Source organism: Anas platyrhynchos, chromosome 1 (assembly GCF_047663525.1).
Source record: "Anas platyrhynchos isolate ZD024472 breed Pekin duck chromosome 1, IASCAAS_PekinDuck_T2T, whole genome shotgun sequence".
NCBI classification, from domain to species: Eukaryota; Metazoa; Chordata; class Aves; order Anseriformes; family Anatidae; genus Anas; species Anas platyrhynchos.
Window position 1 is genome coordinate 12,537,389 of NC_092587.1, and position 25,294 is coordinate 12,562,682.

At 35.2% G+C, this 25,294-nt stretch overlaps 1 protein-coding gene across 17 annotated transcripts in view; it reads left to right on the forward strand.

Moving 5' to 3' along the window:
- The window catches only part of MAGI2 (membrane associated guanylate kinase, WW and PDZ domain containing 2), a 757,092-nt gene that overhangs the window by 626,804 nt on the left and 104,994 nt on the right, over nucleotides 1–25,294 (forward strand). For 16 of the 17 annotated variants that reach the window (XM_072029149.1, XM_072029184.1, XM_072029077.1 and 13 more), the window contains one exon: nucleotides 8,570–9,205. The exons of the other annotated variant lie outside the window; for it this stretch is intronic. In XM_072029149.1, coding sequence (XP_071885250.1) covers nucleotides 8,570–9,205 — 636 coding nt within the window. The remainder of the gene's footprint in view (nucleotides 1–8,569; nucleotides 9,206–25,294) is intronic. 17 annotated transcript variants of the gene reach the window in all.

The following is a 25,294-nucleotide window of genomic DNA, read 5'->3' on the forward strand; positions in this document are numbered from 1 at the left end:
CACTGGCCTGAGTTACCTGCTGAAGTTAAGCAGCTGGATGAGCACTGTGAGTGGATCAAGCAAAACAGAGTATTGAGCAAACATGGTAAAAAATCACAGTCTTAATAAGAAGATAACAGAATTATAGTTCTGCCAGTTCTGGAAGTAATATCAACTTCAGGGAGTGTCTTCAGAAACCATAATATATCTAAAATCAAAATGAACTTTCATGTTGTACCTCTATAGATTTAAAATGAAAGCTAATACCACTCATGTCTTTGCATATTTTTTTCATTTGTCCAACTAACTGTTGTTAATTTCACTAATTACTAGTTCTGTATGTGACTGGTTATTGCTTTTCCTTATGGTGCTGGCATCACTCAAAGAAAGAAAAAAAGAAGAAAAAAAAAAAAAAAAAAAAAAGACTCTATTAACCATTTAAACTCACAATGAAAACTTCACTGCCTATTCCTAAAAAAATCCCAGTTTAATGTATATATTTCATCACATAAAGACATTTGTCTGCATGCTGCAGCCTCTTTGTGAATGCTCCATCTAGTTCCTCACCTCATTCATCTCCCTCTTTCCTTCCCAGCAGTTTATGTCAAGAATTAGTAGCTGCAGCGGTGTGCAGTCAGCAGTGCTGCTGCAAATGCCCTCCACCAGGGACAGGAGGCACACTGCCAGGCTTTCCAGGCAGGGAGAGGAGCTGCTTGGTATTTACACCATGCTTTGCCATACTCTTATGCCTTTAGGCTGCTGGGAGGCTGGCTGGGCTACTTTCCCCCTCCCGGGAGCCATTACCTAGATAAATGTGGTGCTCTTAGTACAGAAATAAAATGTTGTGCGTACAAAAGCAAATGTGTTGTAAATTTCGACCTCCTTTTTCTAAAGAAAGAAAGGATTTCATTTCTCCATGAGCCTCTGCATGCAGTGACACCTTTCACAGTGATACCAAATAGCTATGCAAACAGAGCATACATTTTTTATCTTGCTCTTCAGATCCACATGATGTTTTGTCATGCAGTTCATTCACACCAGGCATTTCAGGATGAGAAACTGGTTCCTGCAAGCAAAAGCTAGACAGAGTAGGCTTACATAATGTGTAAAGAAAAGGCTGCCTTGAAAATAGGACCTTTTTCTTTTGATGTGGCCTTGTGTCCAATTTACTTATCATTTTTTGAATAATTAGTTTTTTGTAAAGTGGCAGTTTTAACATCCATGCTAGGCTTTCAAATGCCTAAAGAAGTGAAAACCTGTCTAGCTCAGAAGAGAATCTGCCTGCTCTTTGCCACTTTATGAGCAACACTCATTTAAGTATTCGTTTGTTATTGCTTTACTTACATTTTAATCTGCAGTGTTTCGTGTTTACTAGATCAGCAAATAATCAAGGTCTTTAGATATATTTTTGTTTGGAATGTATCTTATTCCTCTTAAAAAAAAAAAGAAGTTAAATGCCTCTATTTAAATAGCTTTTACCACTGTATGCAAAGTACAAACAAAATGTAAATAGTTTCTTCTACTAATCCACATCTGCCTGCGTGTAATTACATGATACATGCTGGTTAAGCACAAAAATTTTGAATAGACAGCTTTTTAATTAGGCATGTGCATTGGGTCAGAGTAGAATTAAAATGGGTTCTAAAAAATTGATTTTATAAAAATGGCACCTGCTTACTCAACAGATCTAGTTCTCGGGTAAAGTTCCAGTCACATGCCCATATTAAATCCTCCTCTTTGTAGAGGAAGGAAAGTTCTGAGCTGGGGTAATAAATGTTTTTCTGCTTCATACATCAGTCCTGCCAAAGATAGGGGTAAATTTTAATCTGATTTAACCACTTTTGTAATGATCCATTGTAGAATCACTGACTTGAAAATGTGATAAACAGCTGGTTTACCTCTATTTTGCTCAAGTGTAATTAAGGGGAAAATTCGGGCCTATCTAACCCAAGTCTGTCTGCCTGGATTCCCAGAAATACATTTTGATTTCACCTTTGTCAGATATAGTAACCAATCATTTTTATTGTACTCAGATTTTCCCCACAAAACTCAGTTCCCAGAGTCCAGTGCATAAATGACAGATCTGTAGATAGCAGCATCCTGTTAGCTTTGCAGTTTGTCAGCACATGGGTAAACCTTTCTGTAGAAGGTTAAGACTGGGAAATAGTTCTGCTGCGCTGAATGGACGGTTCAGCTTACTCACATACCTCACATAGCAAGTGGTCCTGAAATTATTTCTGAGTACAAAGGCAGCTGAGCATTATGTTTTCCAGCAGCTTTTTTCATTTCGCTATGGCTGCAGCAATACCATCTATGAGATAAAATTGTTATAGAGCTAACAATGAAGTGGTTAAATTTAAATGTATAGCTCTCTTCCAGTCTGTACCTGTGGCTATTATGTGCGTGCACATCTCCCAGGTTACACTCTTGGTAAATTTTGGTAGTTAATTTGATAGTCCTTTTTAAAAGAAATAAGAGTTTTTGTTCTGGCAGGTATTTTATTATTAATAAGCAATAGCCATTTTATTCTGTAATCTCCTTTAAGAAGTGATTATAATTTAGTAAATTTTATTTTCAATCCAGGCATAATTATGTAATTAATATTAGCAAAATTAGGTCCAACTTTAAAAAAAAAAAAAAGAAAAAAAAAAAAAGAAAAAAGATAAATCGGGCTACCATGGATCAGGTTCCTAGGTTTTATCTTCCATTTCTAGAAGTTACACCATGAAAGTGTTAGTATGTAGAGCCAAAATGGTGTTTTAAGGTTCTGTGGCAGGTCAGAATACAAGAAAACAGAGAATTTCTGTTTACACAGACTTTTTTTAAATCTTACGCGTTCGAACAAATGATTGTATCCACTGATTACAAAATACTATCTATTCACACATTGGATTAATATCTAGAGCAAGTGAAAGGAAGTTGAGATTCAAAGTTTCTGAATATAATTTTGTTTCTACTGTTTAACCATATGATCCCTTATGCACTACTTCTGTCTCTGTGCTGCCACTAGTAAATATATTTGCACATATAAAAATTTCTGATTTCTAACAAATCTCCTCCTCTTTTTTGACCATGAGTCACATGTACCCTTGTTATTGAAATCACCCTTCCAGTTCACATCTCAGTACTGGAAACATGTTAACTCCTCAAAATTTATTATTAACAGGCTACAGTGCTGACAACATTGCAGTACTTTGCAAAAAGAGAAGACAAGGTCACTGCTAGGAAGTGACAGAAACAGTTAAGTAATGACAGTAGATCGTGTGAGTGGGCAGGTGTAGGAAAAGCTTCAGCAATAAAGTAAACACATAGTTCAGCTTGCATTTTGTTAGTTATGAAGTTCATGAAATGTGTGCATATGCAGAATTTGAAATGTATGGTTAAGAAATCCAGGCTGGAATGAGTAATACAAATGTTCGTAGCTGTTAACTGGACTATAAATACAGAAAAAAAAAAAAAAAAAAAAATCCAGCCTCAGTCTTGCAGAGCTGGTGCTTCATATGCTGACATGTCAAACTGTGGGCTGTTTTTAGCTCCATTGCTGTTGGCTTGTGCTGGCTGCATGACAGGAGCAGAGCTGCCTCCCACCAAATCACAATATTCTTTACCAGCGTTTTAAGCACATGGACAGGAATGCTAAGAGCTTGATCCAAAACCCTACAGAAGCAATGCAGAAGTTTTTACTAGACTTTGAATGCGGTCCTAAATTAAAAACAAAGACTTAATGTGCATTTTTTTCTCTGTGTTCAGACTTCAAAGTGGAAAGAAGTCTGAATAATAATGAGAATGGAAGTCTAGCAAGCAATTCAGTTCACTGAGGTACCATAAAAAATTCCAGTTAGGGAACTGAGTGCATGAGAAACAATAATGGTAAGTAATATACAGATGGCTAGAACATGGCTAAGAAAATGGAAGAACTTTACCTACTAGTGCAAGATGTGTATATGGACATTTTAGGGGTAATGAAAACACAGATTGACTGGAGTTGCTGAATAACATCAGTTCTTCAGAAGGGAGGGAAATAGAGCTGGTAGCATTATATGAAACGTTAGATTGTAATAGTTCGTAAAGAAATTAGGATTTATGTCAAAAAAAATGCATTCAGATCAAGCACTTCAGGTCTGAAAATAGTATTTTTGCAGACTTAATGCTACTAATAGATCCCCAGAGTCAGATTCAACTCTTTAACATTGTAGTAGACATGAATGCAAGTAATAAAATGTCATTAGAGGGTATTAAAGCTCACAAATTTCTTCACTAGTCACTAGACCAGCATAAGACAATGATAGCTTAGATCTGTTTTTGTTGTTGTTGCTTTTTGCTTTAAAATACATAGATAACAAAACATAGCCTTTAACCAATCAATTGGGGTTTGATACCATTTATATTACATAAAATAGGAAAAAATAAAATAAAATAATCAGAAAAACTTTTTAAACAGAACAAGCTGGTCAAAGTAAACTTTCTAGGATTTTATGGATATTACTGTGAAAAAGGCATGGAATTTCTTCAGATTTAATATACTGTGTGGTATCAGAGAGCAGAGGACAAGGTTCAGACCTATGTTCCTAAGTTTATCAGTCAAATGCAAAAGCCTTAGCTAAAGCAGAGGGAATTGTAAAACATTTTGAAAAATTTAGTTGCTGTTAGCATTCTCTAACATTGTTTGACTCAATCCTGAATTGGGTCATTGGCTGCCAGACAGCAAAATCGATTCCTGTGATGGTGCAGGTGTTTGAGATGTGGGACAGGATATGTAATGTCCACTCTATTGGGTAACAAACCTACCAGTTCATCTAGAGTCACATTCAAATGTCTGCTTTGTAAAGCAGCCTTGTCTCCTTCATTCACAAAGAATCCCAAGTGATATAGGGTTGGTAGGGCATGTGCAGAGTTCTTAAATGTTAGTGAAATGTGGGAGAAGACCTGGCAGTGGTGTATTGACATGCAGAGAAGTTTAACCTAGAGAAGAGAAGGCACAGGAGGATCTCATCAATGTCTACAAATACCTGAAGGGAAGGTGCAAACAGGACAGAGACAGGCTCTTTGGGGCACAAAGTGCAACAGGAGGTTCCCTCTGAACATCAGAAAGCACTTCTTTACTCTGTGGTTAATGTAGCACTAGCACGGGTTGCCCGGAGAGATAGTGGAGTCTCCCATTTTGGAGGTCTAAAGCCACCTGGACTTTTTTCTGGGCAAACTGCTATCCCTATAACTATCCCCAAACTCCCTATAGCAGGGGGAGGTGGACCAGATAACCTGCAGAGGTTCCTTCCAGTTTCAACCATTCAGTGATTCTGTAAACAAGCTCTGGTCACTTTAGTAGATTCAATTCAAAAAGCCAAACAAAGTTTGATGCTTAATATAAATATTCCGCATAAGTTCAAAGAGACCCACTCACTGTGAAACTGTGATTTCTGGAGGCAGACTATGTCTTGCTTAAAAAGTCAGTCAAAAATTATAAAGGGGATAGCTATTATGCTTGTCCATATGCACCCATTATTATTAGAAGCAGCAGAAGGTAACAGGCAGAAAAAATGCTACAGAAACCTTTCAGGAAGCTTTCCAAAAGTAGAGAAGTTTTGAACTTCACATTAGCATGGCTCTGGCTCTGTAATGCTCTTAACTTATCTCTCTCTTCCTACCAAATTCTGGGTACTTCTCTCTCTGTCAGTAATAAGAAATTCTCAGCCTGAAAACAGAGTTAGACATGGAAAAACTCCTACAGTCCAGAGATATATTTGAACAATTTCTGAAATTAACCCCTTTTATTCCTTCTTGTCTCATGATCTGAAACTCAGCTTCTCCCCCATTTAACACCATTTCACCTTCTTCATTGACTTGAACTTAGTAACTCATGCCTTTCTCTTCATCCCTCTTAACCTTCACCCATATGTTCTCTATATGACACTGTAGTATTATGGGTCTCATACAGTTCAACTATGAGTTACAGCTTCAGAGTGTGCCTAGGTATCCTATTCACATTAAACCTCAGCAAGCAAAAAATGTCTTTTAAAATGTTGATATAGAAAATGCTGAAGTATTTTCTGCTGTCTCATGAAGGATAATACTGGTTCATTATTCGAAGTAGTTCTTACCCAAGACCTTCTAATGCTTATTTTTGCCTGTTCAGTGATGGGGAAAGGGCTACTTGGCCTATATATTTTCTGAATATGCTGTTTGTGTACTAGCTCATTTTTTTTCTCTATTACAGCTGTTGTAATCATAGAATCATAGAATCATTAAGGTTAGAAGGAACCTTCAGGATCATTATGTCACAATGATTGTAACATCAATTAGTTTGTCTGTTTTCCTGATTTATTAAAAACATACTGGTTTAATTTTTAGAACACAAATAATGCTGTACCAAGGCATAAAGTGGAGGGGTGAAAGCCAACAATGTTATCCTTGCCCTACACAATAAATGCATTAATCCTTTCACACTCTGCTTAACTATTGCAAGAGAGGATGAACAAACAGATTGCTCTCCTCCCACCACATATCTGCATTGCCAACACTCAGGGAAATAAAGACAGCATGGATTAGAAAGTTGCAAGGGTACTGTTAAGGCATAAGCTACTGAAATAGGAGCATGTATTGAAGAGGTCTCAGTTCAGCCGTATCTGTCCTATTATGAGCAATGTCAGCCCCACTGCTAATGCGGAACCCAGGGATGAGAATGCAGGTAAGATTTTTCTATAGCAGGGCATGATCACATCACAATGAATTGCAGTTGTTACCATTATAATTTAGTACAGTGAATTTCTTCTCTCTTTTAAATCTCAACTTTCAAAAATTGTTTTTATAGCATCAGTTGCTTGAGACAGAAGCATTGGAGCACTACCTATGAAATGAACTTATTGCTTTTGCTTATAGTTTGACATATATTTATGACACATTTAAAATGGTATTTGCAGCTCCTAATGTTTTTGTGAATAATATTCATAAACATTTAAACAAATCCTGTTAGCATTTTTCCCTAGACACCCTCTGAAGAAATCTTTCTATGAATCACAATTTGTGCATATGCAATTAATTACTGTCAGGCTGTTAGATCGTCTGATCGTGTGGGAATTGACCATTTCATTTTCACATAGAAACAGCCTTTGCCTTTTCCTGCACTGGCATCTTGATGACGCTCTTTTTTTTCCTCAGTTTGCTTGATTAGATCTTTTGATTGAAGTACTTGAAAGACATAATTTCATAAATACACTTGAAGCAATTCCACACAAAACCACCTCCTCCCTAAATCATTCTCATTTTATTACTGAATTTTGAAATACCGTTAAAAAACATTATGTTGTGATAAGTCAATTATTGAACAGTGTACCTTGTAGACACCTCACTGTGTTGTCTCTATAAATTATTTTTTCTTCCTAATTAATGGTAGGATAAGGAGATTATCCTCACTTAGAAAAATAGTTTAACTTGCAGACTTCTCTAACCAAACTTCCCTCTTTTTTTGTTAGAAAAATGTAAATATTTTATTAATGTGAAAACAAACTGTGGGGTCATAAAGCTATTTTGAAAATAATTTGCATCGATGACTCATTTTTATTTTAATATGCACTTTAACATTACTCTAAAAAATATTTATGTCTATGAATATAAAGGTCCATCTAATAACAAGAAGGAACTTGATTTTTTTTCTGTTCTTTTCAGTAACAGAATACGTTTAGTGCATGAGTAACATGAAGACTCACAAGCAGTCTGTTGATTTGAAGTATTTTGCTTTCATGCCTGGTAGTTCTGTACAATATCAGCAACAAGATTTGGAAGCAGAGGTAGCATCTTTATTTTTATTTGACCAACTGGTTTAGTTGGAGACATTAAGCTGTCTTTCAGGCACTTGTAATAGATTACTCCAACTATAACAGTTTGTCTAATAAAAAGGTATTATACATACCTACAAAATTTGTCCTGTCACTGTCCTTAAACCGTCATGACTACAACAAAATACCACCAAACATCTCTAAAATATGGAAGATGCAGTTCAGTTCATGCCTAGAATAGAAAATTACTGTAGTAGTCATGAATGTCTGATAGCAAGTAATAACATTTAATAGGAAACTGTCAATATCATGTTCAGTGCAAAAAGCATCATGTTAGTACAATCTTTCATCCCTGTTCATCGATACTTAAGTCTATAAGAACTTACTATTTTCTTCCTGTTTTTTTTTTTTTTATTTTATTTTATTTTTCACCAAACAGTGACATTTTTTTGGTAACAAGCCTTCCAAATAAACTTTCATTTTATCTTATGAAAAGATAACATGTATTACACAAAAATGTGTACTGCACTGCAAGGATCTGAAAAAATAGGGAAGATATGTTCAGAAAAGTTATATTGCTGGATCTGACTTAATTCTCCATGTGAACTTCCACAGAAAAGAAATAGAACTGTCATTGTTTACCTGTATTACGTTGTCTGGCAGACAAGTTTTAATTTTGTTGTCTCCTCTATTTAAGTCGGCATGGTGATCTAATTTATTTTATTTTTAGTAGAGTTCTATCTCATTAAAAAAAAAATGCACTGCATACAGTGACTGAAGTTGTCTCATGTTGTCACTATGTTTTCTTCTCTTTCTAGGTGATGTCATTGTCTATATTAATGAAGTTTGTGTCCTTGGACATACTCACGCAGATGTAGTCAAACTCTTCCAGTCTGTTCCTATTGGTCAGAGTGTCAACTTGGTGCTATGTCGTGGATACCCTTTGCCCTTTGATCCTGAAGATCCTGCCAACAGCATGGTGCCACCCCTTGCAGTAATGGAGAGGCCTCCGGTAGTGGTAAATGGAAGACATAACTATGAAACTTATTTGGAATACATTTCTAGGACTTCTCAGTCTGTTCCAGACGTAACAGATCGACCACCACACTCCTTGCACTCCATTCCAGCAGATAGTCAGCTTGATAGCACATTCCCACCACCTGCCCATGATGATAATGTATCAATGGCTTCTTCTGGGGCCACCCAAGCTGAACTCATGACCTTAACCATTGTGAAAGGGGCCCAGGGCTTTGGCTTCACTATAGCAGACAGTCCTACAGGACAGAGGGTGAAGCAAATTCTAGACGTTCAGGGATGTCCTGGTTTGTGTGAAGGTGACCTCATTGTTGAGATCAACCAGCAGAATGTACAGAACCTGAGCCATGCAGAAGTAGTGGATATACTTAAAGAATGTCCTGTTGGAAGTGAAACTTCTTTGATTATCCATAGAGGAGGTAAGTTTGGAAAGTCTGTACAATTGCAAAAATGTTTGTAAAAGGTTCTAAACCATAAGACATCCATATATTCACTACATCCTTGTGTGCTAGATTGGAAATTAATTTCCGTGTTGTTGGAGGTAACACCATTGGTTCTGGAAAAGCATGTCTGCAATTAAGTATCCTAGGCAAAATGTAATGGTTGTGTACATGCCTGTTTGTGTTTTGAGTGTCAACGTTCCCTTCTCTGTATAAGGGTAAAACTAGAGCATTTCAGGGTCTTTCACCCCTCAATATTTTGTATGATGTCTGCAGCAAGCTCTTATTGTCCCAACCCAGTGCTGCAAGCTTTAGATGTAATTTTATATATTGCATAATTAAGGTAGACCAAATCAGAGCAATCTTTTAGCCCTTTACAAGATTACTGGTCTCAATAAGCTATTTTGTGTCTTTTTCCTTCATTGTAAAAGTATTGTACAGCAGTTGTTTTGTTTCTTTCTGGACAACAAAGATTGTGGTATATTTTTCTCTGCTTTAAAAACGAAATATCTTCTAGCAACATTTTTTTTTTGAATAACCTGGTGCAGTAAGCATTAATACACATTTCTGGAGGGGCAAAGTCAAGACTTATCTGTAAGAAAGCAATAATGTCAGAAGTCTTAACACCTTGACAGTGATAAGTAATTTCATAGCTTTCAACATTCAAGGCAAACAAATTTTCTTTGTGATGAGCATCTATCACAATTTGCAATTATATGAAATGATAAGATGAAATTTCTTTGATTAAAGAACTTCATTCTTCTAAAGGCATTCATGTCACTGAATGTATGTTACTTCATGCTTCAAAAGGAAAAAAGAAAAAAAAAAAAAGAATGTTTCTATACAGAAATACTTATTACTTTCCTTCTGAAGAATACCTTTTGGAAAGTTAACCTTTAGTGTCTGCATATGCCAAATGTTTGTCATTAAAAAAACATATAACAATCTGGTAATATAAACATAAAGTAACAAAATATCTGTAGCTTCACATAGTTAATAAAGTATTTTTATAGCTATATGTAAAAGAATGATTTATAGGAGACAGTATCTGATATTTCTTTGTAATTAAACCAATTGGTGTCATATTAGTATATAAACTAGGAGAAAGTTAATTGTTGTAGAGGTGTTATAGTAGTTGGTATTAAATCTGGTTTTATTTTACATAAATTAAGAATCTAGAAAAATGGAGTAAGCTGCATTTTTTCTTCTGATGTTGTTGACAAATTAGTGAGAATCATTTAGCAATAAAGTGAATAAAGGGTTAATGTTACCTCAATAGATGGGATTTTATTTTGAAAAATGCTAAGAGGAAAACAATTCAGAACACCAATCTTCAGAGAGAAGTGGAGTGTGAAATCGAGTATGCTGAACAAGCCTGGGTGATAATAGACAGCAAAATAGATATTTCAGCAAACAGTGCTGGACAGTAGCAAAAAATAAATAAATAAATAAATAAAATAAACTGAAGCAGCAACATATGCCCATGATTGTAATTCCTCTTTTTCAAGAGAATTTCTTAATTTCTTCTTAAAGCACAAACTTGTGATCAAAATAAGTGGATGAGCATGCTGGTTTAACAATTTCTGGTACAATAACTAATCTGTGGTGATTTTCTAAACATCACTTGCAGATAAGAGATACTGCTCTGAGCTCAAATGTCATAAATAAATAAATGAGTAAATTTACACAATCTTGCCTTTCACCATCAGGCAAAAAACAGAGGTACAGATAGTTACAGTATCTCAGCTGACACAAAATACAAGGCCCAAATGAAGTAACGTGTTCCTGAGTCCTAACCCTCTGTTGTTGGACTGAACATTGCTTAGTTTGTTGTTGTTTTTTAAAGAATGCGGTGAAAACATCATACGTTTTGTTCACTACAACTAGAGGAACTGATTGAAAGCATTACAGAATAATGAAACTTAATGGGATAACACAGAACAAATTAAAGTTTAAATTTACCATACTAAATTACTGTACATCAGAAATAAGGAATATCTCTTATATATTTCAGATTGTTAGACTCAGAAATAGTCTCCTTAACGAAAAAGCAGAGGCTTGTTAGTTTGAGTGATTCGAAAGAAAACTGAAAATGTACAGAGTGATCTACAAAGATCACTAAGTCATAGGAGAACTGTTTTAGGATAACAGCTTGTCACAAATACTTAAGAAAAGGGGATGAATTAATGTGACCAAATATCACAGAATCACAGAATCAAAATATACATCTACATGTATAATGTAGGTAATTGTGTCTATGCTAGTCATCACATCTTCTTTTATAGTCACTGGATAGAAATAGGCCTTTTAGGGTAATTCATGTTGTTTCAGTATAGAAATTTCACATAAGTCAGCTGTATCCTCAAAGCAGATATTCTGCTTAACTGACTATAAGGGAAACAGGATGACTAGATCACATGTCAATGTCTACCCCACATAAATTGAATAAGAAACAGATTATGTGGTTTGGTCATGTGAGATAATCTGAATACAAAATAAAAAATAAAAAATAAAAATCTAGTACTTGGAGAAACCTGCTATGATTCTAAAATACTTAATAGGTGACACTGGTAAAGCAAGGTATACATCCTCATTACTCATGTGTCCATTTTTTTTTCCCTTTAATGTGTAACGACAATTGAATAATACTATCCCTTTCTATCATTATCCTATGCATCATGTCTTTAGCATCTCATTTTTAAAATTAATGCCAAAGAAGTGTTCCTGCTTGTGGAAGAGGGAGACTGTGTTTTGCATAACATTGTGCATTGCTTTGTAATGTGTTCTGTCTCTGATATGAATACGGCCTGAATGTATAGTTTGATGTGGCAAATCCATTTTTGTAAATGACTTAATTTCTCTGTCATCCAGCCATCTTATCTACATTGCAGACACAAAACAGATCAACACTGGCTGAGTTATATTCTTGCTACTGGAAAAAAATAAATCTCATACAGTAAAGAATGTTGACCCATATGCATAATACAAAATTTAAAAAGCCTTTTTCCCTCAAGCTTAGGAGGTCAACAATCTGCACATACAAGAAAAGAAAGGTCTGCATGTTTAAAAAAGATGGAGGGATGGCTGTACTCAAATGTGAAAAGGTCACAAAAGTGACTATCTGAACTATCAGTAAGCAGAGAGCTGTCATGTGATATAGTCTAGTGTTTGACCCACTGCAGAAAGTCCCACCAAATTGTTATTGTACTCATTTTACAATTTCTAAGGCAGAACTAGTAATATAACTGTTCATTAAAAATAAATAAACAAATAGATAGATAGGTAGGTAGATAAATAAGGGAAATGATACATAGTATGTCTAAGAACAATATTTGTTTAAGTGAAGGCTATGATACTCTATGGCTAGAGAGCTTACATTCTTTCTGTTTATTAGTTAGATTCTATGTTAAATACATGTGCTGTTTGCTTCAGTTTCTTTGCATCTGTTTTTGCTGACCAGCCATATAGTTTTCATTGATTACTATAAGCTGAAATAAGTGTTCATACTAGGAAAAAAGATAAGGAAGGACAGGAAAAGATGTTGGGAAAAAATGCCTAATTAAAAAAATAAAAAGTAGAGAAGAATGGGAAGAAAAAGAGAAAAAGATATGAAAGCATTTTGCTACCCAAACAGATTTGCCACTTTCCAGCTTTGTTTCAGACTTCGCAGTTAATACACAGTTTCCGCAGCAGTCTGCATTAAGAATAGGCTGCTGAAATAGTGTGGAAGAGCTTTCGAACAGAATAGAATAGAATAGAATAGAATAGAATAGAATAGAATAGAATAGAATAGAATAGAATAGAATAGAATAGCTCGCTTGGAAGGGACCTGAGAAGATAATCAAATCCAACTATCTGACCACTTCAGAGCTAACCACAAGTTAAAGCATATTATTGAGGGCATTATCCCAATGCCTCTTGAATACTGACAGGCATGGGGCCTCTACCTCTCTAGGAAGCCTGTTCCGTTGCTTGACCACTGAAGTACTTAAAGACTGAAATATTAGTCTTTCTATATAGAGCAGAAACTCTGCATTACTTCAGAACTACTCAAGAAAAAAAAAAAAAAAAAACAAAAAACAAAAAAAAAACTAGGCAGTAACAAATTTATATAGTGCATACTATTCACTAGTTAGGATATAAAAAATTGGTTTTTGCATGTTGAACTAAATGAGCTATGCAAATATCTGACATATACTATCTCTTTTGAAGATAGCTTTGAAATATATGAATCTACAGATAGCAGACCAGTCCAAAAATTGTTTTTATCTAAAAACAAACTGACACAATCAAAAGGAGAACTATCAAGACTGTGTCTGAGATGCTGTTGTTAAGGAAATTGGAAGACAACCCAGGACTAATGCTTGAAGCTATGGCAACTCCTGAACAAGCACCGGGAGTGAAATATTAGAACAAAATGCACCGAGTACAAGTCTGGCAAAGTTCCTACATCAGGCAGCTACTTTTTAATGGGTGAATCCAAATAGGCTCTGAGAAATTGAGGTGATTAATATGAAATGCAGCCAGAGTACTGATGTACTGTCCTGCTTCATAGTTAGTCCAGTCCTGGCACAGGACTGGAATAAACCAGCAGCCAGTTTCACCTTGACAGGATAAGGGAGATAGCATAGGCCACACATGATGTACAAACAATCAAAATGAGGAGGCAAGGTTTTATTATGCAGATGTAAACTGTGAGAATGAAAGAATGACCAGGTGTCTTTCTCAGATTTTGTACAAATCCTTGTAGAAGCTTATAATTCCCACAGATTGATAGCAGATACCAGTACATCACATGCAGCATCAGCAATTCTCAAAACAACCAGAAATTTGAGACTTCAATGGAAGAAATATTAAATCCTGAATGCACTTTCTCTGGATCAATCCTCAAATTTACCTCTCTATCGTAGAAATTAAAGTTGTTTGGTTTTAGTTTTGGTTTTGGTTTTGTTTGCTTGTTTGGTTGGTTGTTTTTTGGTTTTTTTTGGTTGGTTGGTTGGTTTTTGTTCATGCTTTCTATAAGATGACTGGTCAGGAAAGCTCATGATCTCTTCTCTCTCTTGGAAGTACTTCACAAGATAAAGCTGCACAGACATCACTATCTCCCTGCTAACACTAGTCTGTCCAGATATTTCTCCTCATTCCAAGATCTCAATCTACCACTGAGGTCTGTAGAGCTTTGAATCTGTTCTTGCAATTCTTCATTCAAAATGTTAGGAGAGTGACTGGTGCAAACATTAGACCTGTATCTCATGGCTTGCTCATCCCCAGATAAAGACATTCTATTGAACAGTACTGAGGGCTTGAAGAGATTAAATTATTAGAGCAATGGTGTAGCTGTTTGTTTGGGGACTCACAGATATTTTCTATTATCCTATTAGTTCTTCTCTTTTAGATTCCTGAGTCATTGGTTGCATTTTTCCCTTCAGTTTCTCCCTAAAGCAACCCAGTCTTGGTTTTGTTGCTTTGCAGGAATACTATATTTGCATTAATAGCAGTCTATTCATACTTCGTCTGTTCATGAAGTTATGGTTCTTTCTTTGCCTCTGACCAGAGATATTGTGAGATACAATGTCTTACAGCACTCCTGCTTCTTCCCTCTCCAGACTGTTACTCCAACTGTACATTTGCTCCTGATCCCTATTCTCCTGTTTTTTAAGAGAGTTTTGAAGTTTAGAGAGACTGAGATCCATTTGATAATATCTGCATTTTTGGTCGTGCTGTGTTCTAAAATGGCACATGTATCTCTTGTTTGTGAGTTTAAGGGAAGTTTGATCCTGCAGATCCTGTGCATGTGAACCCAGAAGTGAACATCTTAACCATTCAAACTGACGCATGTGAATCTAGAAGTTAACCACATGCATCACTGGCAACTAGAAGCCGGTGACGTAAACTTCTATACAACATGTTGCTAAAATATCCTATTTTAATTTTCTGCTTTTAATTCATCACCCCATTTTACCTTGCAATCCCTCTGCAAGATGCTCTGCTGTTCCTGGATACTTTGTCTTTAAAACTGATGGAAAACAAAGGTTCATGGCTGATGTTTTTTCTTTCCATCTCACAATTATATTCTTTCATATGACATCATAAATTCAACAGTTTCCTCAGCATGAGTACTCTGTAAAAGTATCCTTCTCTTGTTGGGTTTGGAGTTGATTCATTTCTTTGCTCATTTTTATTGCTGTTCTTAGCTAGCAATGTCAAATACTTTATGATCAAAAACATGATGAGTCATGTTACATTGTCCACTTCATTGACTTTGCTATTAGATGTCATATTGCTCTTCTTTCCCCCCAGCTTTGGCCACTTGTCCCTTCCAACCTTCCCTACATAGAAATTGAAATTTTGTGCAAAGTAATTTCATTACAGCCCTGTGAGAGGAGCATTTTTCTTTTCTATGTTAATTTCAGAACTAACGTTTTTGAAAGACCTTTAGAAAATACTGTTACCATTCAAGAAATACTGCTGTTATATTAACATAACATGACATGGGAACATTGCTTTCACTTCCAGCTTTGTTTTTACAAGGCATGTCTCATCTTACAGAGTATCATATTTTTATCTGTAAGAACATGTACTCTCTTAATAACCAACAGATTATTTACATACTTTTTGTCCTACACATCAAGATTTTTTTATACTTTGGGATAGCTTGAAATATTTTTAAGCATCTTGATGCAATTATCTAGTATTCAATCTGGTTTAATAAATATTTTACATGTTATAGCAGGTAAACTAAAAATAGTTACATAGAGCCTAGTTTATGAAGGAAATCAAACTAAATCTTGTTAGTGAGAGAAATGGTAACATCTCAGTAGCACAGAGAAAGATAAATCTGAACAGAGGGAGTCATGGATAGAGAACAGCTACCATAAAATTTGCTCTAACGAGACTTCAACATATTTTCTTGTATAGTTTTGATTAGCAGTGAAACTGTGCATTTGCTTACATATTTCTGGGAGAAAAAAAAAAAAGGTATCAATAACAGTTAGTAACTATTACACTGTATTAATGGAAATAATATTAATTGCACTGAAATGCATTTCAAAGTCGTAGTGTTATAGTTTTGTTGCTTCTTTCTTATTAATGTGTGTGCACTGTGTGGTACATTTGTGGATAATTTTGCAAACGATTAGATAAATCTTTCTGGCATATATTGCACAGGAGGTTTTTAATGACTATTAGTAAGCATTTTGTTTCAGAAGTACTTTTATTATCAGTTGTACTGTTTTCTAATGTAGGCTTATATGGTCTGTACTAAATTTGAACAGTGCTTCCAGTAAAACTTATGGGGACAGTTATCCTAGGGATGTGTGTGCCTAACTCTTGTTGACATTAACAGAGGTTAGTCTGCACACTGAGAGGAGTAATAGGTCCCTTAAGAGAATCTCATAGCAAAAAGAATACTTTATAGACATAGATTCTCATCATGGCATTCCATAAAGAGCAAACTACCATTGCTCCAATGGCTATTTTGCCATGAAGTCCTTATGCACAAGATGCCCACAGCTACAATACACATCACCATCATTAGGTCACACATCATCATCAGGTCTACATGGAGACTTGCCATGCATCTTGGCTTTGAGCAGAGCTTCAGGAACTCTGCCTTCAGAACAGGCAACTACTTCTGTCTGCTGGGGACCACAGAGCACATTTGTGTCTGGTAGCTGCAGCCTACTTTACTGGTAGAACACAAGAGCTCTATTGGCAGCATTGCAAACTGATTTCAGTCTTACTGATATTAGTGAATAAATAAATATGAATTGAAAAACAAATTGTTTGAGAGAAACAGAGGTTTTGGCTTGACTACACTGGAATCTGGCCATGCCAGAGAAGATTTTCTTCTGTTCTTGCAAGCAGTATTATAAGAAAACTAACCAGTTTGTATGTGTCTTGTTGAAAAATGGCATCTTTTTTAGTTAGATACCTCCTAAGCATGGTACATTGGAGAATCAACTGAAATTCTGGTGCATGAAGAAACTTGTTTTTCCTAATTGCCCATAGTCTAGGCTCTGAGTGATCCTAGACTTCTTCAGAGGAGATCTGGGAGATCTCAGTCTAAGGAGGAAAAACTACAGAGCTTGACTCTAAATACTACCATACAACATATGCTTGTGTACTGAAGCATGTCTAAAATTTAGTCTAAATGTGTTGAACAATGTTTCTGTCGGTTCAGTATAATGTAATGTCCTATTAAATGACATTTGTTGGGTTTCTAAATCTGTTGTCAAAGTACATTGTGTAGACATTGTATTTTATAGTAATAAAGTAAGCTAATACACTATGAAACAAGTGAGTACATTATCTATTGTGCTACAGACATGAGACACAGCACTGGGAAGATGGGAAGGTGTGATTTTCAGGCACTACCTAAACAATTTACATAAGCCACAAAACTCTCTTGGCTTCTACAATTTGCCTGTCATCAAGTGAAACTGCAGAAACAAATTAGTCTTCTAGATGAGATGTTTCTTTTCCCTGTGCAATTCTTTAAGCTATTTTATTTTATGTTATTGAAAGGCTTTAACATGGCTACATTTGCCCTCTATGAGTACTGCTCAACTTCTTTATTTTTTACAAGTCAAGAGCATACATTTATTAAATACAACACTGCCCTTCTCAGAAAGCCTTTGGGTGACTCATAATTCAACCACAATCAAAAACAACACCAGGATACATACCCCTTTGCTGTGTCACCTTCAGATTACAATATAACAATGACATGGAAGCCAAAGCTGTCAGACACAAACTCTCAAAGTTGACTCCCAAGTGTGTCAAAACATATTTCTAAAGAAAACAAATTACTTTCCAAAGCCATATTTGTCATAACTCAGAACAGTATTTCAGTGTATAAGAAACATGCTGTGTAGTTTTCCCATTTGGTAAATGAGAAAAATCTTGACTTTTATTTATTTTGTACCTTTTATTACCATGAGATAAAAGAAGATAAGCTTTCTTCGTTCACATTCATAAGATCACCCTATTTTTAATGTTTCAGTTATATGTAAATTATATTTAATAGGCATTTTAGATTTTTTTATCTAATGTAAGTAATTTTTATTGCATTTCATATGTTCTAGCCAGTGAAGAATTCTAAAGATCCAGCCATAATTAGAAAAATATGCTATATGTAAGAAAAAAGCATAAATTCAAAACCTTTTTATGAGAAAATATTTTAATGGTCTATAAATTAATTTTATCAATTAATTTCCATTTCCACAATGAGTTGTTTTGTTCCGCAACAGAAAGTTGGTAATATATCAAAAATAGAAATAACGAATACAATAGTAATAATAATAATAATAATACTTTTTTTCTGAAAGAGTAAAAATAATATAATATAATAATAATAATGTAATAATATATTAACCCCTTCAGGGTTCTGTAAACATCATAGGGAAGGTTTACGGCGTATGAGAAATTTCATAGTAGTATATGCATATAATTTAATACCTTAAATAAATATATTTGTCAATACCAAGTCAATATTTTTTTCTTTCTATCCATGTGAAATTATTTCTGTATTCTAAATTATTTGTTCTCAGTAAATTTAATTATTTTAGGTATCAAGGGCCAAGTAGTACCTCTCTAGCCCAGTAAAATACTACTGTATCTCTGAAGTAGCTTAGGAGATATCTTAATGTTCTCTAAAGAAAAAAATAAAAAATAAAAAAAAATGAATGACTGGTGGAAAAAAAAAGTAGAAAGAAAAAAATTTGTAAATGTGATCCTAGTTGCATAGTGTGCAGTCAGCTGCTCTTTTGCATAGCTCTTAAGCCTGTAATGTTAGCATGTAATGTTCTCAATAATAAATATCAGGAATCACTAAAAGAAGATGGTCAGATACTGGCAGATAAATTCTACTGTGTATCCAAGATGAAGGACAGCTACACGAATGGTAGGCCCTAGAACGATCCAGGCAGAGTCTGGGGAAAAGTCCATGGGCTTTGATCTGTGGCCAGTGAGAACCAACAGATGTGGCAGTGTAGAAAACGGTCATCTCTTCAATTTCAGCCCTTCTTTCCATGTTTTACCTTATTCTTCTGCCTCTACATTTATTTGCACCTCTGCTTGTCGTTCTGGTTACATTTTCCTTCATTTCAGTAATTTTGAGAAGCTTTTATTCTTGAATGTCAGCCCACTGTTTGAACTTAGCTTTGCTTTGAGCATGAAGTTGGACTTGATGAACTCTGTCTTGTCTTGTCCCTTGTCATCTATACATTTTTATTATTTTATGATTGTCCATATTTCTTAAGACTGGGGGCACAAACTGCTGAAGGAGAGGGTCTCTGATTAAACATAGTCACTATCTTGATAATTTTTAACTTATTCCACAGTACTTCTCAGAAAGAGAAATAATCTTGTCTTATACCGTACATGTATTAAACGTTTACACCATACAAATATGTGTGTGTGTGTACATATATATATGTGGAAGTTCCAAAAAAATCTATGCAGACAGAAAGAATAAGGACATAAGGCCAGATGTCAAACTTCACTGAGATTATAGACATGGCAAATTATTCTCACAATGTCATTATTCATCCTTCCCAAGAAATTACAGTGGTTTGTGGGGATGGCTGTAAAATTGGAACAGCTAGGTAATCTGATCCAGCTAACATTCACTTCTTGACCATCAGTTATAAAAATTATTTCCACTAAAGTCAATCTTAATTAAGCAAGAGGTTGATCTTGTAACTTGTTCACTGTACACCACAGTCTCACATTTATTAAGCTCTTTTCTTTTTCTTTAAAAGAAAAAACAGCAATATGCAGTTCCAGTCAGAATGGTCCTTTTTAAACAGTCATAATAAGTTGTTGTGAAATGTACATTTTCACAGGTTCTTAAAGCCAAATGAGCTGAAATAGTTTTACATTCTACATGCTTCAGACTTTCTTCCCAGACTTGTCTTACAACATATATGGCCACAGCCATTGTTACCAGGGACCCTGTGTAGATGGCTACAGAGTATTCTTCTGCATCTGAGCCAGGCAGCCAGCAGGACACCCTGTATGAGGAAGAGAATAAACACCTCTATAGGGCCATTTAGATAGTATAAGAATCTGAAAATAGCTGAAATGAATATCCTAAAAGTGCCTATCCATTCCTGTTGAGTATTAAAGTTTTTAAAAACGCACGTACCAATTTTTTGTATTTATATTTCTACTTACATTTGGTCAGATGAATTGCACGTTAACTGCAGAAAGGTTAGTTCTAGCCTACATTTTTCAAAATAATTTCCCCTGTAGTAAGCGATGGAAAATAAGTAACTGAAGAGGATCACTTATATAATTTTATTTAGTCATTGTTTAAGATGCTGGTTTTCTGAAGACGTCCATCATGTTCCACTAATTACAGAGGAATCTGGCTGACGAGCTGACCAGCCATCCAGCCAAAGATACATGATTTGTGTCTGCCTATTCACAAGAGGTATGCATAGAAAAACTGAGGGCATTTCAAATAGATATATACATATAATCACAAATTTGGAACTTGTCTCATGCAGTATAGTTGAACCTGGAATCCCTTTTATGCTGCCATAAAAAGTAATCTGAGTTTCTTTATAAAAGGGTTTAAAAGATCATTAACATGATCTTGCAGAAAATCAATTTCCAATTAATTGATTAATTTTCCAATTGGAAAATCATTTCCAATTAATTATATGTTCAATTCTTTAATGACATTAAAGTTTGATTATAATATGTATTTGTTTTTATATAAATGGAGTTTTGTAAGGCTTTACATGTAACACACCATTCCTTATTTAAAAATTGAAAGAAGTAAAATTATTATGGCTTACTTGGTTAACTGTTTCATATTTTAATGTAATTCTAAATAGGAAATCAGTAAGGGAATATATTTTTAATGAGATTCCTCCAGGAGAAGTTCTTAGCTTTTGCCCATGTAACATTTTTTATGATGATCCTGTAGAAAACATAAAATCAGTGCTGGTAAAGCTTGCAGATAGCAGAGAGATTGGTCATTGTCATTAGACAGACATAAAAAACAATGTGGAATACTTACTTAATAAAACATAAGCAAACAGAAAGCCTTTTTATGCAGCTAATGTAAATTCCTGAAACAGAGCAAAGAACGCAGTCAAAATTTGCCACTGTTTTTGAATCATTACAGATAATCAGTAGAGCACAAAGTTACAGTGAAAAGGTCAAATGCAGTGCAATTTCTTAAAATCTAACTTGCTTTTTTATTTTTCTCAGTAAGATGCCATCGTTAATAAAATATAAATTGTAAAAAAATAAAAAAAAATCAATGAGACTCTATGCCAGGTCATTTTTTCCTGCTTTTTAAATCCGTATTTATTTCTCTTTCTTTTTCCATCTGCCACATTTACTTCAAAGTTATGTGATACTTCCACATGCCATGTGAAGGTTAAGCCTCTTGTAGGAGCCATGTACTTAACTAGAGTTTCTAATATTGTTAGTAATGAGCTGAACTTCGTGATTTCTTTAGGATTTTCTATACAATTATTTATTAGCAAAAGTACTGGACAATTCAGTTGTCCATGTGCAAAGTAGACGGGAAGGTGTTTCCTTAATACCCAGGTCCTATAATATGTTTCATTTCCAGTGCCAACAACTAAGCTTGTCATTTCAGAATGTATTTTCCTTGAGTTCTCCTGGAAGTATTTGTTCATTTGTAGAAATGGGAGAAAAACACCTACCTTAAAAAAAAAAAAAAAAAAAAAAAAAAAAAAAAAAAAAGTTCTAAAATAGAGCTGAAAGTATAGAAACCAGACAATGAAGAATTAGGAATTCAGAAAAGATTTTTTAGGTCATGTAAATTGTTCTCTAAGGAGTCATGTTCTAAGATGATTGTTTTTTTAACCTGATGTGAAGCACAACACTGACCTAAAACACTTTAGGTACCAGAGCATGTGAGCTATGAAAGGGCTTAAGAGACATTTACAGTTAACATCATCTAATTGGACTAGATGATCTTTAAAGGTCCCTTCCAACAGAACTATTCTATTCTATTCTATTCTATTCTATTCTATTCTATTCTATTCTATTCTATTCTATTCTATTCTAATCATTTATTTAATTCAGCTACATCTGTATTTTCCATGTAGTAGAGTAGCAGTGTAATGGACAGTAACTGTTAGATTTCTTCCAAATGTGTACATTACCTTCCTTCTTCTGAGGAATACCTGGGTAATGCCCAGTACCTCGTCCACGTTAGTTCTCCTTCAGTGAAGGAAGATCACTCCTCCCTGAGGTCCTCCTAATGGAGAGACATTTCCAATTACCGTGAGATCTAACCAAATGGAAGAGGGCTCTTGTCAAAGAGATGGAGATCTGCAGCCTAATCCAGGAACCTGCTGAAAGGAGCAGGGAGCCTAAAATGAAAATGGGGGGGGGGGGGGGGGGGGGAGCAGTAGGGAATGTACAGAGCTTGCTGTAGCTCAGGAAGTCATTGATTTGACTGGAAACAAGGATCTGTAACTTAAGGACACATGTCATATGCCCTATCCACAAAGAAGTTTAACAGCGTCTTGGGTTGCATTGTACTGAGTGTAGCCAACAGGTCAAGGGAGTTGATCCTTCCCTTCTTCTTAGCACTGGTGAGGTCATACCAGGAGCACTGTATCCAGTTCTGGGCTCCCCAGAAATAGAAACATGGACATACAAGAGAAAAATTGACATAGTAGAAAGAGTCCAACAAATGGCCATGAAGGTGATGAAGGGACTGGAGTACCTCCCCTATGAGGAAAGGCTGAGAGAGTTTGGACTGTTCAGTGTGGAGAAGAAGAGACTTGGGGGCGGGGGGGGGGGGGGGGGGAATGGGGGAGTGGGGGAAGATCTATTTGTAGAAATAACTGATGGGAGGGGACAAAAAGGATGGCACCAGGGCCTTTCAGTGGTGACCAGTGACAGGAGGCAATGGGCACAAACAGAAATACAAACTGTGCTGCCTGAACATCAGGAAACACTGTTTTCCTGTGAAGGTGACCAAGCTCTTGCGCAGGTTGTCCAGACAGCCTTTGGACTCTCCCTCCCCGGAGATCTTCAAAAGCCACCAGGACATTACCTTTCGTAACCCACTCAAGGTGTTCCTGCTGGAGCAGGGGGTTTGCGCTGGATGACATGCAGAGGTCCCTTCCAACCTCAGCCACTCTCTGATTCTGTAATAATTTTACATTTTCTCTATTTGAAAAATTAAGTATTTAAATTATATTATAATAAAGACTTTTTTTTGGTTGGTTAAGGGCAGTTGGTTTGTTTTGTTGTGGTTTGTTTTGGTTTGTTTTGGTTTTAGTATAGCATGTATACTACATGTATATGCCATATACTATACTCTATATACTAGTATTAGTGTGTATATATATGTGAAAGCCTTTGGAGCTGCCTGTAAGAGGAAGTCTAGACAGATGATGTAGTTTAACTCTTTGGCTATCCTGGTATTCCATGTTGGGTGGAAAGTAAGAACTAAATCAAAACAAGCTACATTGCCACAAAATAAAAACTAATTTCTTCAACAACATCCCAAGGTGGCACATTCTGTGTGTTGCAAACCAAAGGCGTTGCATACTGGACCAAAGTGCTGATGATGCTTCTCACCCTGAGCATTAACTCCAACATCATTTCTGTGGCTGTTTGAGTTAGTAATGAAGAAACTATACTATTTCTGTATAATGAATTATACAGAAATTCTAGGGAGTTCGGAGATTTTTTACAAAAACCAAAAGTATTATTGCATAAGTTTTACAGTTTAGGGTTATGAAGTACATAGAAAATACTCATCATTGTAATTATGAAGTCATAAAAAGAACCTCAAATGGAAATATCCTGCTACCCATTCTCCAAAACTTTCTTTTTGCTATTTTAATCTGCAAAGGTTATATATGGAAATGTATACTGATGTCAAAGACTAGTAGAAATAAAAAACAGATAATGGTGTTTTAGAATGCAATATAATACCTAAGAAAACATTCAGTTATGGAATTTTGTATTGAAAATAATCTTTTCATCTAAATCCAATAAATTTAGGAAAGAAAAATAATGCCTCTGGAACTTTGCAAGTGGAGGATTAAATCTAGCCTCTAGATAGCATTCACCAATTCTGAAGTATTTACAGGCTTTTTTCTGAGCTCCTAGATTGTCAGTAAGGAAACAAATAACTGTGGTGTAACAAGATATATAGTTTTGTGACTAGATCAAAATACTTCTATTGCAGAGTGCTGGTGTAGAACTTGCAGTTTAGTTCCCTTTCTAACTCACTCATACTAGCAAAAGGATGAATATACATTCAGTAACTATGTTTGTAAACACACTTCAATTCATTAATATGTGATAGCTACTTGCACACTGTTTTTTTTTTTGTTTGTTTGTTTTGCTGTTGGTTGGCTGTTTTTGTTGTTTTGTTTTAAGTTCTCCTCAATAGTAAAGAATCTTTAGTGGTCTAAAGGGAAATACTGATGTTCTTCATATCTCATATCTCCCATGTAGGGTCTTTTGTCATGCAGAAGATTACACACGCAACTTTCAAAATAATCTTCACGGGAAAAAACATACAGTGGAGAATCTGATCTTGATTCTGTGTGTATTTTGTATTTTTTATTATTTTGATATTGCAGCAAATTTACTTTTATTAAATCCAAGTATATAAATATAAGTATAAATATAGTTGCATATATGCTTTCATTGAAAGTGGAATGGGATTAGAATAGGTTTGCCTTAGCCTATGAAACATAATTTACACATCTCCTACAATGACTGGTTGTGAAGCCTAAAAATTTTCACCAAAATGAGCACCCAGTGAGAAAGAGATTAAGTCTGCAGTTTCCAATTGCCTGATAGATCAAAAATCTACTCAGGTTATGAGATAAAATAAGAATTGTCTTACTGCTTATAGTAAGACAAATTAATTAAGACTTCAGATTATCAGGACTATCTAATATTAAGTTCAAACTCATTACATTTTCTCTACAATTTTTTGCACTCCTTGTCCAAAGGTGATTCAGTAGAAATCAGAGTTTAAGCCACATTGGCCTTTTTGTGGTAGTCTCTTAAATTATCTTGTTGGAGCCATTTTGTCTATCA